At 44.6% G+C, this 19,330-nt stretch overlaps 1 protein-coding gene across 15 annotated transcripts in view; it reads left to right on the top strand.

Annotated features, from left to right (window-relative positions):
• Positions 1 to 19,330, top strand: part of LOC121540404 (disks large homolog 1-like) — a 309,734-nt gene that overhangs the window by 194,466 nt on the left and 95,938 nt on the right. For 13 of the 15 annotated variants that reach the window (XR_006657467.1, XR_006657468.1, XM_045207754.1 and 10 more), the window contains 5 exons: positions 3,903 to 3,953; positions 5,067 to 5,191; positions 8,828 to 8,997; positions 9,399 to 9,535; positions 14,343 to 14,487. Coding sequence is in view for 13 of the 15 variants with exons in the window: in XM_045207754.1 (XP_045063689.1) it covers positions 3,903 to 3,953; positions 5,067 to 5,191; positions 8,828 to 8,997; positions 9,399 to 9,535; positions 14,343 to 14,487 (628 nt within the window). In the remaining 2 variants the exon portion in view is untranslated. The other 2 variants (XM_045207752.1, XM_045207751.1) reach the window with 2 other exon arrangements.

Raw genomic sequence — 19,330 nt, 5'->3', positions numbered from 1 at the left:
CCGTTTTGGTAATGAGAAGGCCACGGGGGTGTTTGAGAATCAGAACCTCATTCTGAAGGCATATAAGCGAATAAATTAACTTAACTTGGCTCATCTAAGAACTACTACTCTAGATGATGTGTGATGGGTGAATAAAACTCTATTTAAAAACTGACTGGAGTTTTTACAGGAACTTAGAAAAGTGTTACAGTAATGAGATGTGTTTTTACATAATACACGTAATATTTTAATGTAAACTTCAACTAGTAAAAAAATATATAATTTCCGGAAAAACTGCAGCAACATATACAGCTCTGGAAGAAATTAAGAGACCACTGCAGATTTTTCTTAAATCAGCATCTCTACATGTATGACAGCCATTCCATTCCAGTGTATGTTGAATTCCAACACAGGCACACCTCATTCTACTGAATTAGGTACTGATTAGGTGATCACCTGAACCAAATCTTATTTAACGAGGAAAAGTATAAAAACCACTGCTGTGGTCCTCACTATCCTCCTGCAATAGGACCAGCTGGATGGCAAAAACAGTGCTAATAGTACCTAAAAAGTAATATTAATCAAAAAAGGACTATTGACCATGGAAAAAGAGTTGAAAAGGAAAGTTTTGAGTGAGGAAAAGAAGGGTTCAATTATGGCTTTACTGGCAGAGGAATACAGTGAATGTCAGGTTGCGTCCATCCTTAAAATTTCAATGACGGCGGTTCATAAGAACAAGTTCAAGCAGCAGACATTGGGGACAACAAAGCTACAGACCGGCAGAGGGCGAAAACGACTCTCTACTGACCGGGATGACCGCCAACTCATTTGAATGTCACTCAACAACCGTAGGATGACATCAAGTGACCTACATAAAGAATGGCAAACGGCAGCTGGGGTCTGAGGATGGTTCGAAACAGGCTCCTAGGGGCAGGGCTGAAGTCGTGGAAAGCTAGAAAAAAGCCCTTCATCAATGAGAAGCAAAGAAGAGCCAAATGCAAAATACCATAAGGATTGGACCATAGAGGACTGGAGTAAGGTCATCTTCTCTGATGAGTCCAATTTTAAGCTTTGCCCAACACCTGGTCATCTAATGATTAGACATTTCATTTACATTTCAGTCATTTAGCAGACGCTCTTATCCAGAGCGACTTACAGGAGCAATTAGGGTTAAGTGCCTTGCTCAAGGGCACATCGACAGATTTTTCACCTAGTCGGCTCGGGGATTAGAACCAGCAACCTTTCGGTTACTGGCACAACGCTCTTAACCACTAAGCTACCTGCCACCCCATCTGTCAATCATCTCTTGTCCATCTATCCATAGACGAAGACCTGGAGAGACCTACAAGCCACAGTGTCTCACACCCACTGTGAAATTTGGTGGAGGATCAGTGATGATCTGGGGGTGCTTCAGCAAGGCTGGAATCGGGCAGATTTGTCTTTGTGAAGGATGCATGAATCAAGCCATATGCAAGGTTGTCCTGGAAGAAAATGTGCTTCCTTTTGCTCTGACATTGTTCCCCAATTCTGAGGATTGGTTTTTCCAGCAGGACAATGCGCCATGCCACACAGCCAGGTCAATTTAAGGTGTGGATGGAGGACCACCAGATTAAGACCCTGTCATGGCCAGCCCAATCTCCAGACCTGAACCCCACTGAAAACTTCTGGAATGTGATCAAGAGGAAGATGGATGGTCACAAGCCATCAAACAAAGCCGAGCTGCTTGAATTTTTGTGCCAGGAGTGGCATAAAGTCACCCAACATCAATGTGAAAGACTGGTGGAGAGCATGCCAAGACGCATGAAAGCTGTGATTGAAAATCAGGGTTATTCCACCAAATATTGATTTCTGAACTCTTCCTAAGTTAAAACATTAGTATTGTGTTGTTTAAAAATGAACATGAACTTATTTTCTTTGCATTATTCGAGGTCTGACAACACTGTTGTTATTTTTGACCAGTTGTCATTTTCTGCAAATAAATGCTCTAAATGACAATATTTTTATTTGGAATTTTGGAGAAATGTTGTCATTAGTTTATAGAATAAAACAAAAATGTTATTTTTACCCAAACACATACCTATAAATAGTAAAACCAGAGAAACTGATAATTTTGCAGTGGTCTCTTAATTTTTTCCAGAGCTGTGTATATATATATTTTTTTTTTATAATTTAGGATTTTCTCAAGTAAAATGTTATATAATTACCCGAGAATTTAATATGGATGCTGAAAATGAGAATCTAGGGTGAAAATGTACAAGAATCAGGAGAAAATGATACATGTATTTAAAATAAGACTAAACATCTTAGTCTTCAGAATGATAGTAGATTTTTGCAAATGCATGATGGTTTTGTAACTCAATTTGTTACAGACATGTTTAAAAATGGTTTCATAAGAATCACCCATCTCCTGCTGCCTCAGTCAAGACACACACTCGTGTTACATGGCTTCTGAACTTTCCAAGACAGTGTTAGCCTACTGTAGATGAATGACATACTCTTGAATCCCACCACTAAAGTTAGAGACTGGTGTCCCAGAAAGACCTTTTGTCTCTTAGCGCCCAGCACAGTTACACCTGATTCTACTAATCTAATCAACTCCTCATCAAGACTGATGGGCTGGGGGTGGGGGAGGAGTTAGGGTGAACATATGACCATATAATCACTAGCAGCACAGCACAGTGTTGCATGTGAACTGAGCGTATAGACTCCATACATTATGCAATTAGCAAAAGGGTCATAGGATTATGGAACAATTGACCAAACGTTTGTTTACTGTTGTTGTTTCTCACTGTTGTTTTGTGTTTCACCGCTGATGTCTGAATCACGTCACAGTTCATTCCAGATCAGAGGTGCCACATGATCCATACAAGGTCTCTCTTGTTGGGACACAGTGTTCGTTATTCCTCCCATGTTGTGTTGATGATTGCGTTAAGTAGTGATAGTAGGGATGGTAGCAGTTAGGCAGGGCAGGTGCAGAGTAGCCCTGCTGTCATCCTCTCAGTTAAGTAGTGGTAGTAGAACAGAAGTAGTAGTAGTAGAAGTAGTAAACTCTTAGAAAAAAGAGTTTAAAAGGGGTTTTCGGCTGTCCCCATAGGAGAACCCTTTTTGGTTCCAGGTAGAACCCATTTGGATTCCATGTAGAAACCTCTGTGAAAAGGGTTCTTCATGGTACTCAAAAGGGTTCTACCTGGAACCAAAATGGTTCTTCCTGGAACCAAAAAGGGTTCTCCTAAGGGTTCTCCTATGGGGACAGCCAAATAACACTTTTAGGTTCTAGATAGCACCTTTTTTCCCAAGAGTGTAGTAGTAGTTAGTAGTAGTGGTGGTGGGGGTGGTAGTAGTAGTGGTTGTATGACTGTGTTGTATATGATAGAGTAGTAGTAGTAGTTGATTAGGATCAGGGCATATACAGAGCAGCCCTGCTGTCAACCTCTCTCTCCCAACATGGCTATCACCTCTAATCCCATGGAGATTATCCCCCCGCGCCACACAGGAAGACAGCATTAGCGCTGTGCTCTGCTCAGAAAGCCCTGCTGCCTGCCTGCCTGCCTGCTGCACGTTGCTGCAGTATTCCTCACAGAGCAGAGGGGATTTCACATGGATAGCCAGCCTGCCCTGCCCTTTATTAGGCTGCTACTGAGGGGTCAGCTCTGCTCTCCTCTTCTCTCACCCACCCACTGTTTGTTATAGCTACAGTACTACTACATATATACCTAGTCCCTCACACCTCTGTCTTTAACACCTCCAGTTTGGGTTTTGAGGAGGAATAGTTGACCATCAAAATGAGACATGCAGTGGGAGAGACGTTTGATCTGTCAATCATCTCTTGTCCATCTATCCATAGGCACCCTCTCCTAGGCCAATGGAGACAGCTCTCTTATTATCCCCTCGATACTGATTGGCTGATATCTTGTGTCTTTCAGGTGAATGGAACAGAAGCAGATTATGAGTATGAGGAGATCACTCTGGAACGGGTAAGTAGGAGGAACATCACATCTCAGTTGTTACTTTAAACCAATCATCCATGAAGTGCCTCTAAACTTAAAGGGCCAATCACCAGTTGAAATGATAGCAAAGTGAACTCCCTGCCACTGTTTTGGTAAAAAGATGAGGGATGTGGCTGGAGAAATGTAGTCACTCTCAAATTCATAGACAGAGCTAGGGATGCAAGGACTGACCAGTCATGAGATCACAATTATAGGTTTAACAATGTTTTGAGGCTATATAGTGTTTGTTTACATTTACTTTGTTTACGAACATTTGAGTAAAACAAGGTTATATTTTGGGTTCTGATGGGGTATGACTAAGCTCATGAGGCATTTGTAAGTTACATTCTTTAAGAATCAATGGGTACATATCATTAATTCCAAAAATTGATGTACCAACTGCTGATTGTCCCTTTAAGGTTTTAATGTAGATTAAAGGTAGAAATTTGAATAAAAATGTACGTTTAAAATGTTAAAACCATGCAAGATATTTCATTTATATTTCCACTTCGCTATATTTTCTCCCAGTCGATAATGTTTAAAAAAGCCCTTTCCATAGTGGGTCCAAGGCTCTCAGTCGTAAAATATGATGTAAAGCTGTGTATCAGGGAGCAGGGAGAGGAGAGAGAGAAGGAGGGAGAGCGGGGAGAAGAGCAGGGAGCTGTTTCTGTGCCTGCCTGTAAGGCTGCAGGGCTCTCTTCTCTCCTTCTCTTCTCTTTTCTTCTGCTGTGACCTGATTCAGCCACGATCTGCGCTTGCATCTCTAACTCTACATCAACTTCACCGTTAAAGACACAATGCACAACTCTCTCACAGAGACACACACCGCCCCTAACCACAACCACACACTGACCCTTAGTGTAGGCAATATAGTCAGGGCCTATACTACTGCTCTTAAATACACACTATACTACACTGCCACTACCCTCCAACCATAAATAGCTCCCATTATACATAGAGCCCCCCAGCCATACACATACATTTACATTTAAATGGGTCCTAGCTATGGAGTTTAATATAATACCATATAAGTAATACAGCCTATATTTTTCATTACTTGAAGTAGACGTGCAGATTTCTCTCTTCTGCCCCTCTGTGAAGGGTAACTCGGGGTTGGGCTTCAGTATTGCGGGGGGGACAGATAACCCCCACATCGGAGAAGACCCCAGCATCTTCATCACCAAGATCATCCCTGGAGGAGCTGCAGCTCAGGACGGATGCCTCAGGTGGGTACCACCACAGTGTATGGTTACATGATCCCAATCGCATTTCACATTGTTGCTTATGGGTCCAAGGTGTGAATCACATTAACTGACTCTTGTTGAGTCTCCCTGTGATTCTCCCTGTGGAGTGAATGACTGATGTACCACAAAATATATCTCCAAAAGTTTTTGTTGAGCAAGAGCAGTGGCAGCAAGGGAAAGTGTTGGGAAAATAATTTTGTGACATCTACGTGAGAATGCTATTAATTGACTACTGCTCAGCATTCAACACCATAGTGCCCTCAAAGCTCATCACTAAGCTAAGGACCCTGGGACTAAACACCTCCCTCTGCAACTGGATCCTGGACTTCCTGATGGGCCGCCCCCAGGTGGTAAGGGTAGGTAACAACACATTTGCCACGCTGATCCTCAACACGGGGGCCCCTCCGGGGTGCGTGTTCAGTCACCTCCTCTACTCCCTAATAACCCATGACTGCATGGCCAGGCACGACTCCAACACCATCATTAAGTTTGCCGACGACACAACAGTGGTAGGCCTGATCACCGACAATGATGAGACAGCCTATAGGGAGGAGGTCAGAGACCTGACAGTGTGGAGCCAGCACAACAACCTGTCCATCAACGTGATCAAGACAAAGGAGATGATTGTGGACTACAGGAAAAGAAGGACTGAGCACGCCCCCATTCTCATCGACAGGGCTGTAGTGGAGCAGGTTGAGAGCTTTAAGTTCCTTGATGTCCACATCACCAACAAACTAACATGGTCCAAACACACCAAGACAGTCGTGAAGAGGGCACGACAAAGCCTATTCCCCCTAAGTAGACTGAAAAGATTTGGCATGGGTCCTCAGATCCTCAAAAAGTTATACAGCTGCACCATCGAGAGCATCCTGACTGGTTGCATCACTGCCTGGTATGGCAACTGCTTGGCCTCCGACCGCAAAGCACTACAGAGGGTAGTGCGTACAGCCCAGTACATCACTGGGGCCAAGCTTCCTGCCATCCAGGACCTCTATACCAGGCGGTGTCAGAGGAAGGCCCTAAAAATGGTCAAAGAATCCAGCCACCCTAGTCAGACTGTCCTCTCTGCTACCGCATCGCAAGCGGTACCGGAGCGCCAAGTCTAAGTCCAAAAGGCTTCTTAACAGCTTCTAACCCCAAGCCATAAGACTACTGAACAGCTAATCAAATGGCTACCCGGACTATTTGCATTGTCCCCCCACCCCCTCTTTTACGCTACTGCTACTTTCTGTTTATTATCTATGCATAGTCACTTTAACTATACCTACATGTACATATTACCTCAATTACCTCGACTAAACGGTGCTCCCGCACGTTGACTCTGTACAGGTACCACCTGTATATAGCCTCGCTACTGTTATTTTTACTGTAATTTTACTGATTTTATTTTTTACTTATCTATTGTTTACTTAACACTTACAGTGAGGGAAAAAAGTATTTGATCCCCTGCTGATTTTGTGATCAGAAATGATCAGTCTATAATTTTAATGGTAGGTTTATTTGAACAATGAGAGAAAAAATCCAGATAAACGCATGTCAAAAATGTTATAAATTTATTTGCATTTAAAAGAGGGAAATAAGTATTTGACCCCCACTCAATCAGAAAGATTTCTGGCTCCCAGGTGTCTTTTATACAGGTAACGAGCTGAGATTAGGAGCACACTCTTAAAGGGAGTGCTCCTAATCTCAGCTTGTTACCTGTATAAAAGGCACCTGTCCACAGAAGCAATCAATCAGATTCCAAACTCTCCACCATGGCCAAGACCAAAGAACTCTCCAAGGATGTCAGGGACAAGATTGCAGACCTACACAAGGCTGGAATGGGCTACAAGACCATCGCCAAGCAGCTTGATGAGAAGGTGACAACAGTTGGTGCGATTATTCGCAAATGGAAGAAACACAAAATAACTGTCAATCTCCCTCGACCTGGGGCTCCATGCAAGATCTCACCTCGTGGAGTTGCAATGATCATGAGAACGGTGAGGAATCAGCCCAGAACTACACGGGAGGATCTTGTCAATGATCTCAAGGCAGCTGGGACAATAGTCACCAAGACAATTGGTAACACACTATGCCGTGAAGGACTGAAATCCTGCAGCGCCCGCAAGGTCCCCCTGCTCAAGAAAGCACATATACATGCCCGTCTGAAGTTTGCCAATGAACACCTGAATGATTCAGAGGAGAACTGGGTGAAAGTGTGTGGTCAGATGAGACCAAAATCGAGCTCTTTGGCATCAACTCAGCTCGCCGTGTTTGGAGGAGGAGGAATGCTGCCTATGACCCCAAGAACACCATCTCCACCGTCAAACATGGAGGTGGAAACATTATGCTTTGGGGGTGTTTTTCTGCAAAGGAGACAGGACAACTTCACTGCATCAAAGGGATGATGGACGGGGCCATGTACTGTCAAATCTTGGGTTAGAACCTCCTTCCCTCAGCCAGGGCATTGAAAATGGTTCGTGGATGGGTATACCAGCATGACAATGACCCAAAACACACGGCCAAGGCAACAAATGAGTGGCTCAAGAAGAAGCACATTAAGGTCCTGGAGTGGCCTAGCCAGTCTCCAGGCCTTAATCCCATAGAAAATCTGTGGAGGGAGCTGAAGGTTTGAGTTGTTAAATGTCAGGCTCAAAACCTTAATGACGTTGAGAAGATCTGCAAAGAGGAGTGGGACAGAATCCCTCATGAGATGTGTGCAAACCTGGTGGTCTACTACAAGAAACGTCTGACCTCTGTGATTGCCAACAAGGGTTTTGCCACCAAGTACTAAGCCGTGTTTTGCAGAGGGGTCAAATACTTATTTCCCTCATTAAAATGCGAATCAATTTATATCATTTTTTGACATGTGTACTACTCCCTTCACAGAACAGTGCAATCTGGCTCTAACCAGAATAGAAAGAGGAGTGGGAGGCCCCGGTGCATAACTGAGCAAGAGGACAAATACATTAGTGTCTAGTTTGAGAAACAGGCGCCTCACAGGTCCTCAACTGGCAGCTTCGTTAAATAGTACCCGCAAAACACCAGTCTCAACGTCAACAGTGAAGAGGCGACTCCGGGATGCTGACTTTCTAGGCAGAGTTGCAAAGAAAAAGCCATATCTCAGACTGCCCATCTTAATCTTTTCTTTTTTTGGGCCAGTCTGAGATAGGGCTCCTTTACTAGGCTACCACGTACGTTCATCCACTCGCAACATATTTCCAGCCTCCAAACAGTTGTGAATGGAAAGAGACATATTTTACACAGAACACCAAAAAGTGTAATTTATGCCTCCACTGCTGTCTGCGCGTGTCTCGGTGTCTGCCACTCATCTCTGCCTTGGCAAATTTCAGTGTTCTCGTCGAACCACATAGAATTTTGGAGCATAGGCTATACTGTAGGCCTACCACCCGTTTTCATGTCCATTCGCTCATATTAATGCTTCTGCCATATGGTAATGATAAATAATGGTGTAATAGCCTAAAGTTTCCTTGACATTTTGTTTTCATTATTGTGATAGGCTCATGTTTTACCGGTACAGCACACCCCCCACTATTTATTTTGCCGGGACGTTGTACAGGACCATACTGCCTTACTTTCACCCCTGTTAATGACTGGTGTGTTTGACTCTTCCTGCAGAGTGAATGACTGTATCTTGAGAGTAAACGAGGCAGACGTGAAGGATGTGACCCACAGTAAGGCCGTGGAGGCCCTGAAGGAGGCCGGCTGCATCGTCAGGCTCTACATCCGCAGGAGAAAAGCCCTCTCAGAGAAGATAATGGAGCTCAAACTAGTCAAAGGTCCTAAAGGTAAGAGAACCAGCGAGCTCAAACTAGTGAAAGGTCCTAAAGGTTAGAAAACCATGGAGCTCAAACTAGTCAAAGGTCCTAAAGGTTAGAAAACCATGGACCTCAAGTAATAAAAAGGTCCTAAAGGGACTGTTTCTGTCACCGTGGAGATTAAAGCTAGACACAGTGATATGATATCATCGTACATCACGAGGCGACTTCCTATACATAAATCTACCTTTAAATGTGTTGAGTTGATGGATAACTTTATGAGGCTTGTTGTTGACTCTCTGTGGTCATTGTGCTCCTAGTGATACCCCCTGAGAGGATGAATATAGTTTGAATAGTGTTTTATTTTTCTCTCTACCCTTATCATTTCCCTTTCACTCTCTCACTCTTTTCCTACCTCCCTCCCTCTCCAGGGCTAGGGTTCAGTATTGCGGGGGGAGTAGGGAACCAGCACATTCCAGGCGACAACAGCATCTATGTCACCAAGATCATCGAGGGAGGGGCTGCACACAAAGACGGGAGGCTGCAAATAGGAGACAAACTATTGGCTGTAAGAACATCAAAAAATAGTACTGTAACTTCATCTTCTCCTTACTGAAAGACAGTTCCCACTGGGCACAGACATCAGTTCAATGTCTAGTTTTGATTTACATTGAATTGAGTTGTCAACTAACGTGAATTCAACCTGAAATCAACAACAAAAAAGGAACATATAATTTAGGTTTAAAGTTGTGGTCCTCTGTAGCTCAGTTGCAATGCCAGGATAGTGGGTTTGATTCCCGGGACCACCTGTATGTAAAATGTATGCACACATGACTGTAAGTTGCTTTGGATAACAGTGTCTGCTAAATTACATATTATGTTATTATTATTATTATTATAAAGTTGGGTGAAAAACATACAAACATTTTCAAAATTCCTTTACATTGATTACTTTTTGCAAATCCGATCAGTATTCCACTTTGATTCTAGGGCTGGGAATTGCCAGTGACCTCACTATACGATATTTTCACGATACTTAGGTGCCGATAAGATAAGTTTAGCGATTCTCATGATTCTATATATATTGCGATTCGAAACTGGGATTTTATTGCGATTTGATGTTCCAAAAACATTACTCACTATATGTCTGCTCCAGAGAGACAAGAGAGAGCATGATCAGTCAGGGAAATAAAAGTGCTGAAAACATGTTGGTTCACTATTTAAAAAGAAGCTGGAGAACAAGCTTTAGGATGAAAAATACCAGAGATTTTGGCGCAGGTACAGCCGACTAGCGCTAGATAACGCTTCCTACACTAGCAAATAAACAAATATATGCTCGCTTCGATGTGAGTCAAACCTTTAAACAGGTTAACACTTGCAAGGTCGCCGGGCCAGACGGAATACCAGGGCATGTTCTAAGCGTATGCACAGACCAACTTCACTGACATTTTCAATCTATCTTTGTCCCAGTCGGTAATTCCAACGTTTCAAGCTGACCACCATTGTCCCTGTTCCCAAGAACTCCAAGGTAATCTGCCGAAATGGTACTATCGCCCTGTAGCACTCACATCTGTAATCCTGAAGTGCTTTGAAACGCTAGTCATGACACACATCAACACCATCATCTCAGACACCCTGGGCCCACTCCAATTCGCATACCACCCCAACAGATCCACAGATGACGCAATCTCAATTGCACATCACACTGCCCTCTCCCACCTGGACAAGAAAGGAAATAACTATGTGAGAATACTCTTCATAGACTACAGCTCAGCGTTCAACACCATAGTCCACTCCAAGCTCATCACCAAGCTCAGGACCCTGGGACTGAACACCACCCTCTGCAACTGGATCCTGGACTTCCTGACACGTCGGCCCAAGGTGATGAGGGTAGGCAACAACACCTTAGCCATGCTGACTCTCAACACAGTCCCCTCCTGTACTTCCTGTTCACCCACGACTGTGTGGCCACGCACAACTCCAACACGACGGTGGTATGCCTGATCCCCAACGGTGATGAGACAGCATACAGGGAGGTCAGAGACTTGACAGTGTGGTGCCTGGACAACAAACTTTCCCTCAACGTCAGCAAGACAAAGGAGATGATTGTGGACTACAGGAAATGGAGGACCAAGCACGCTCCCATTCTCATCGATGGGGCTGTAGTGGAGCGGATCGATAGCTTCAAGTTCCTTGGCGTCCACATCACTAAGGACTTAATATGGTACACACACCCTCATAATCGTGAAGCGGTCACAACAGGGCCTATTCCCCCTCAGGAGGCTGAAAAGATTTGGCATGGGCCCTCGGATCCACAAAAAGTTATACAACTGCACCATCGGTAGCGTGTTGATGTGCTGCACCACCGCTTGGTATGGCAAATTCACCGCCCTTGAACGCAAAGCGCTACAGAGGGTGGTCTGGACAGCCCAGTACATCACTGGGGCCAAGCTCCCTGCCATCCAGGACCTCTATAATAGGTGGAAGGCCCGAAAAATTGCCAAAGACTTCAGTCACCCTTCTGCTACCGTCCGGCAAACGGTATCGGCGCATCGGCTCTCGGACCAACAGGCTCCGAGACAGTTTCTACCCCCAAGCCATAAGACTGATAAATAGTTAATTAAATGGTTACACAGACTATCTGCATCGACCCTATCTTGCACTGACTCTATGCACACTCACAAGACTATACACTGAGTGTACAAAACATGAGGAACACTTGCTCTTTCCATGACATAGAATGACCAAGTGATATCCAGGTGAAAGCATTGATCCCTTATTGATGTCACTTGTTAAATCTACTTCAATCAGTGTATGTGAAGGGGAGGAGACAAGTTAAAGAAGAAAGTTAAAGTTTTGTGTATGTGTGCCATTCAAAGGGTGAATAGGCAAAACAAAATATTGAAGTGCCTTTGAACGGGGTATAGTAGTAGGTTTCAGGTGCACCGGTTTGAGTGTGTGAAGAATGGTCCACCACCCAAAGGATATCCAGCCAACTTGACAGAACAGTGGGAAGTATTGGAGTCAACATGGGCCAGCATCCCTGTGGAACGATTTCAACATCTTGTAAAGTCCATGGCCCGATTAATTGAGGCTGTTCTGAGGGAACAAGGGGGTACAACTCAATATTAGGAAGGTGTTCCTAATGTTTTGTACACTTAGTGTATATACACACTCACACACACACACTACACTGACACTAACACAAAACACACACACATTCACATACACTACATACGCACACATACATAAGACACTCGCATACCGACACAATGCATGCACACGCACCCACACACACAAACATACGCACACACTTTAACACTCATCATATGCTGCTGCTACTCTGTTCTTTATTCTTACTCTTATTATTATTATTAACTATTTTGATGCCTAGTCACTTTACCCTGGCTTTATGTACATATCTATCTCAAATGACTCGTACCCCTGCACATTGATCTGGTACTGGTACTCCCTGTATATACAGTGAGGGAAAAAAGTATTTGATCCCCTGCTAATTTTGTATGTTTGCCCACTGACAAAGACATGATCAGTCTATAATTTTAATGGTAGGTTTATTTGAACATTGAGAGACAGAATGACAACAAAAAGCTCCAGAAAAATGCATGTAAAAAATGTTATAAATTGATTAGCATTTTAATGATTGAAATAAGTATTTGACCCCTCTGCAAAACATGACTTAGTACTTGGTGGCAAAACCCGTGTTGGCAATCACAGAGGTCAGACGTTTCTTGTAGTTGGCCACCAGGTTTGCACACATCTCAGGAGGTATTTTGTCACACTCCTCTTTGCAGATCTTCTCCAAGTCATTAAGGTTACGAGGCTGACGTTTGGCAACTCGAACCTTCAGCTCCCTCCACAGATTTTCAATGGGATTAAGGTCTGGAGACTGGCTAGGCCACTCCAGGACCTTAACGTGCTTCTTCTTGAGCCACTCCTTTGTTGCCTTGGCCGTGTGTTTTGGGTCATTGTCATGCTGAAATACCCATCCACGACCCATTTTCAATGCCCTGGCTGAAGGAAGGAGGTTTTCACCCAAGATTTGACGGTACATGGCCCCGTCCATCGTCCCTTTGATGCGGTGAAGTTGTCCTGTCCCCTTAGTAGAAAAACACCCCCAAAGCATAATGTTTCGACCTCCATGTTTGACGGTGGGGATGGTGTTCTTGGGGTCATAGGCAGCATTACTCCTCCTCATAACACGGCGAGTTGATGCCAAAGAGCTCCATTTTGGTCTCATCTGACCACAACACTTTCACCCTGTTCTCCTCTGAATCATTCAGATGTTCTTTGGAAAACTTCAGACAGGCCTGTATATGTGCTTTCTTGAGCAGGGGGACCTTGCGGGCGCTGCAGGATTTCAGTCCTTCACGGCGTAGTGTGTTACCAATTGTTTTCTTGAACCATGGTCCCAGCTGCCTTGAGATCATTGACAAGATACTCCCGTGTAGTTCTCGGCTGATTCCTCACTGTTCTCATGATCATTGCAACTCCACGAGGTGAAATCTTGCATGGAGCCTCAGGCTGAGGGAGATTGACAGTTATTTTGTGTTTCTTCCATTTTCGAATAATCACACCAACTGTTGTCACCTTCTCATCAAGCTGCTTGGCGTTGGTCATGTAGCCCATTCCAGCCTTGTGTAGGTCTACAATCTTGGCCCTGACATCCTTGGAGAGCTCTTTGGTCTTGGCCATGGTGGAGAGTTTGAAATCTGATTGATTGATTGCTTCTGTGGACAGGTGTCTTTTATACAGGTAACAAACTGAGATTAGGAGCACTCCCTTTAAGAGTGTGCTCCTAATCTCAGCTCGTTACCTGTATAAAACATGTTGTTGCCAGAAATCTTTCTGATTGAGAGGGGGTCAAATACTTATTTTCCTCATTAAAATTCAAATCAATTTATAACATTTTTGACATGCGTTTTTCTGGATTTTATTGTTGTTATTCTGTCTCTCACTGTTCAAATAAACCTACCATTAAAATTATAGACTGATCATTTCTTTGTCAGTGGGCAAACGTACAAAATCAGCAAGGGATCAAATACTTTTTTTCCCTCACTGTAGTTTCATTCTTGTGTATTTTATTCCTCTTGTGTTACTATTTTTATTGTTTTGTTGGGAAGGGCTCGTAAGCAAGCATTTCACTGTAAAGTCTACACCTGTATTCGGCACATGTGACAAATAGAACTTGATTTGATTTCTTAAAGTACTTGACTTAGATTAAGTTATGTTGTGGCTTGTTGAAAATGCCAGCCTGTTTGACTGTTATGTCAGCTACTGTATGTAACCAACTGCCAAACCAACTGCTAAACCAACTGAAAAGCCAACTGACTCTGACTACCTCCCTCTCCTTCCAGGTAAACAGCGCTGGTCTTCAGGAGGTGAGTCACGAGGATGCCGTGGCGGCCTTGAAAAACACCCCCGATGTGGTTTACTTGAAAGTGGCGAAACCCACCAGTGTCTTCATGAATGACAGCTTCGCTCCCCCCGACATCACCAACTGTGAGTGCACACACATACATATATGCGCGCACACACACACATGGTGATCACACTCTTTCCACTCATCCCAGGGCAGCTGTGACAGACAGACAGACAGACAGCAGGTTATTTGAAAGGAGCCATGTGGTGTGGAACTCCCATGGAGGGCTGCTACATCGATCCACAACTTCTCAGAACTACAGAGTGAAGCTAGTCAATGAAAACATATCTAGCTTCCTAAACAGAAACATGCTAAATATTAGCGAACCTGTGTTACCATAGATAACATTTACATTACATTTTAGTCATTTAGCAGACGCTCTTATCCAGAGCGACTTACAGTTAGTGAGTGCATAAATTTTTTTTCTCCCACTAGCATCCCATCCAAAAAGGCCAAATGCTAAATGCTAGCAACCCAGTGTGTTATTGTAGAGTTCCTGTGTGAAGGAACAGTATTATGACAGATCGTGTGTCAGTGGGTCTGAGAGGAATGAAGGACAAAAACGAATCATTAAGCCCACCCAGACCCAGCATGTTGCTGGCTGCTGTCCCCCATAGCTACAGTAGTAATCCAGTAGGCACAGTAAGTTAGTGGGGGGAGGGAGTAGGCCTATATCTGGACCAATTACTGAGCATCAGTTCCAAGATAACGTAGCAGTGTGGTCGTGTTCTCTTGTGTGTCCATGTAAATAGCCTGTTTTTTGTATTTTATTTGGTATTTTACGTATATATTTCCCTATCACACTTTTCATCCTTCTACTAAATATACTTTCCTGCAACCCGCCTCACTCAATGTGGACCGGATTATATTATTTACTCACCTTTATCTAGAATCCCAGTTGAAACTAGCCAGCCAGCTAACTAGCTAGCTACTTGCTATTAGCCACCGTTAGCGGTTTTCACCCAGAACATTGGATGTTCTGCCGGAATAACTGAATCACTGGACCTTAACACCGGATCTAGCTAGCCGCAACCGAATGGATGTTGAATGGATGTTGCTGTAGGCTAATCACCACTGCCCCCAAAGCACCAGTTAGCCTTGAGCCTTGAGCTAGCCCCGGCTATCTACCTCTCTGTCTACCGGACGGGAGTAGCCAGCTAACCAGCTAACTAGCTACTTGCTATTAGCCACCGTTAGCGGCTTTTCTCCATTGTCCGTGGCCTGCACTACCTACCAGCCAGCTCTAGCCTGGACTATTATCGGCCAGTCTGCACTGTCTGCACAGCGCGTTATCGACCCAGAACCTATCAGATTTTCTGCCGGAATCACTGAATCACTGGACCTTTAACACTGGATAATCGAACTAGCTAGCTGCAACCAAATTAATGTTGTTGTTGGCTAATCAGCCTTGAGCTAGCATTGAGTCAGGCACATCTCCCGGCTATCTACCTCTCTGTCAACCGGACGGGACATCCTAGAGTCGACACAGAGCCCTGCCGATCCATCACGACTGGTCTGCCGACGTAATTGTCTGTGGTTTCAACAGGCATCCCGTTGCGACGACCACGAAGATCCATCTGCTAGCCCCGGCCCGCTAGCACACGCAAACAACAACCGTGCTTCCTGCTCGTTGTGCTGAAGCACCAATTCAAACTGCTCTTGGACTCACATATTGCTGTTCACTGGACCTTATGATCACTCAGCTTCACAGCTGATGCCTGCTGGACTGTTCCTTTACACAGTACCCTGTCCTGTTTATCTGTTTAGCCTCAGCCCAAACTTTATCGCCATTACCAGTTGTTTTCTTAGCTCTCTCTAATAACACCTGTGATTGCTTTATGCCTCTCTCCCATGTCGATATGCCTTGCCTATTGCTGTTCCAGTTAGTTCTTATTTTACCATTTCACTGTAGAACCCCAAGTCCCTCTCAAACTGCCTCAAATAGTTCCTTTGTTCCACCCCACATACATGCCAAGACCGGCTCAATCGGTGCCTCCAGTGATGCTATCTCATTCATTGTTACCCAGCGCTTAGGTTTACCTCCACTGTACTCATATCCTTCCATATCCTTGTCTGTACATAATGCCCTGAATCTTTTCTACAACGCCCGGAAATCTGCCCCCTTTATTCTCTGTACCCAACGCACTAGAAGACCAGTTCTTAAAGCCTTTAGCCATATCCTTATTCTAGCCCTCCTCTGTTCCTCTGGTGATGTAGAGGCTAACCCAGGCCCTGCAGCCCCCAGTATCACTCCTACTCCCCAGGAGCTATCATTTGTTGACTTCAGTAACCGTAAAAGCCTTGGTTTTCTGCACGTTAACATTAGAAGCCTCCTTCCTGAGTTTGAGTTATTCACTGCGTGAGCACACTCCGCCAACCCTGATGTTCTAGCAGTGTCTGAATCCTGGCTTAGGAAGGCCACCAAAAATTCTGAAATGTCCATCCCCAACTACAACATTTTCCGTCTAGATAGAACTGCCAAAGGGGGTGGAGTTGCAATCTACTGTAGAGATAGCCTTCAGAGCTCTATCATACTATCCAGGTCTGTGCCCAAACAGTTTGAGCTTCTACTTCTAAAAATCCACCTTTCCAGAAATAAGTCTCTCACTGTTGCCGCTTGATACAGACCCCCCTCAGCCCCCAGCTGTGCCCTGGACACCATATGTGAATTGATTGCCCCCCATTTATCCTCAGAGTTCGTACTGCTTGGTGACCTAAATTGGGATATGCTTAACACCCCGGCCATCCTACAATCCAAACTAGATGCCCTCAATCTCACACAAATTATCAACAAACTTACCAGGTACAACCCTAAATCCGTAAACATGGGTACCCTCATAGATATCATCCTGACTAACTTACCCTTTAAAAACACCTCCGCTGTCTTCAACCAGGATCTCAGTGATCACTGCCTTATTGCCTGCATCCGTAATGGGTCCGCGGTCAAACGACCACCCCTCATCACTGTCAAACGCTCCCTAAAACACTTTAACGAGCAGGCCTTCCTAATTGACCTGGCCCAGGTATCCTGGATGGATATCGATCTCATTCCGTCAGTAGAGGATGCCTGGTTGTTCTTTAAAAGTAATTTCCTCTCAATCTTAAATAAACATGCCCCATTCAAAAAATACAGAACTAAGAACAGATATAGCCCCTGGTTCTCCTCAGACTTGACTGCCCTTGACCAGCACAAAAACATCCTGTGGCGTACTGCATTAGCATCAAATAGCCCCCGCGATATGCAACTTTTCAGGGAAGTTAGGAACCAATATACACAAGCAGTTAGGAAAGCAAAGGCTAGCTTTTTCAAACAGAAATTTGCATCCTGTAGCACTAACTCCAAAAAGTTCTGGGACACGGTAAAGTCCATGGAGAATAAGAGCACCTCCTCCCAGCTGCCCACTGCACTGAGGCTAGGAAACACTATCACCACCGATAAATCTACAACAATCGAGAATTTCAACAAGCATTTTGCTACGGCTGGCCATGCTTTCCACCTGGCTACCACTACCCCGGCCACCAGCTCTGCACCCTCCGCTGCAACTTGCCCATGCCCCCCCCACTTCTCCTTCACACAAATTCAGACAGCTGATGTTCTGAAAGAGCTGCAAAATCTTGACCCCTACAAATCATCTGGGCTAGACAATCTGGACCCTTTCTTTCTAAAACTAGCCGCTGAAATTGTCGCAACCCCTATTTCTAGCCTGTTCAACCTCTCTTTCGTAACGTTGACATCCCCAGAGATTGGAAAGCTGCCGCGATCATCCCCCTCTTCAAAGGGGGTGACACTCTAGATCCAAACTGTTACAGACCTATATCCATCCTGCCCTGCTTTTCGAACATTTTTGAAAGCCAAGTTAACAAACAAATCACCGACCATTTTGAATCCCACCGTACCTTCTCCGCTATGCAATCCGGTTTCCGAGCTGGTCATGGGTGCACCTCAGCCACGCTCAATAATAATAATAATATGCCATTTAGCAGACGCTTTTATCCAAAGCGACTTACAGTCATGCGTGCATACATTTTTTTGTGTATGGGTGGTCCCGGGGATCGAACCCACTACCTTGGCGTTACAAGCGCCGTGCTCTACCAGCTGAGCTACAGAGGACCACGGTCCTAAACTATATTATAACCGCGATCGATAATAGACAGTACTGTGCAGCCGTCTTCATCGACCTGGCCAAGGCTTTCAACTCTGTCAACCACCGCATTCTTATTGGCAGACTAAATAGCCTTGGTTTCTCAAATGACTGCCTCGCCTGGTTCACCAACTACTTCTCAGATAGAGTTCAATGTGTCAAATCGGAGGGCCTGTTGTCTGGACCTATGTCAGTCTCTATGGGGGTGCCACAGGGTTCAATTCTTGGGCCGACTCTTTTCTCCGTGTATATCAATGATGTCGCTGTTGCTGCTGGTGACTCTCAGATCCACCTCTACGCAGACGACACCATTTTGTATACATCTGGCCCTTCATTGGACACTGTGTTAACAAACCTCCAAACGAGCTTCAATGCCATACAACACTCCTTTAGTAGCCTCCAACTGCTCTTAAACACTAGTAAAACTAAATGCATGCTCTTCAATCGAACGCTGCTGGCACCCGCCCACCCGACTAGAATCACTACTCTCGACTGGTCTGACCTAGAGTATGTGGACAACTACAAATACCTAGGTGTCTGGTTAGACTGTAAACTCTCCTTCCAGACTCACATTAAGAATCTCCAATCCAAAGTTAAATCTAGAATCTGCCTCCTATTTCGCAACAAAGCCTCCTTCACTCAGGCTGCCAAACATGCCCTCGTAAAATGTACTATCCTACCGATCCTTGACTTTGGCTATGTCACTCTACATATTCGTCGCCAAACCCACTGGCTCCAGGCCATCTATAAATCACTGCTAGGCAAATCCCCGCCTTATCTT

Source organism: Coregonus clupeaformis, chromosome 26 (genome assembly GCF_020615455.1).
Source record: "Coregonus clupeaformis isolate EN_2021a chromosome 26, ASM2061545v1, whole genome shotgun sequence".
Classification (NCBI taxonomy): Eukaryota; Metazoa; Chordata; class Actinopteri; order Salmoniformes; family Salmonidae; genus Coregonus; species Coregonus clupeaformis.
This window is presented reverse-complemented; position numbering and strand designations above follow the sequence as displayed.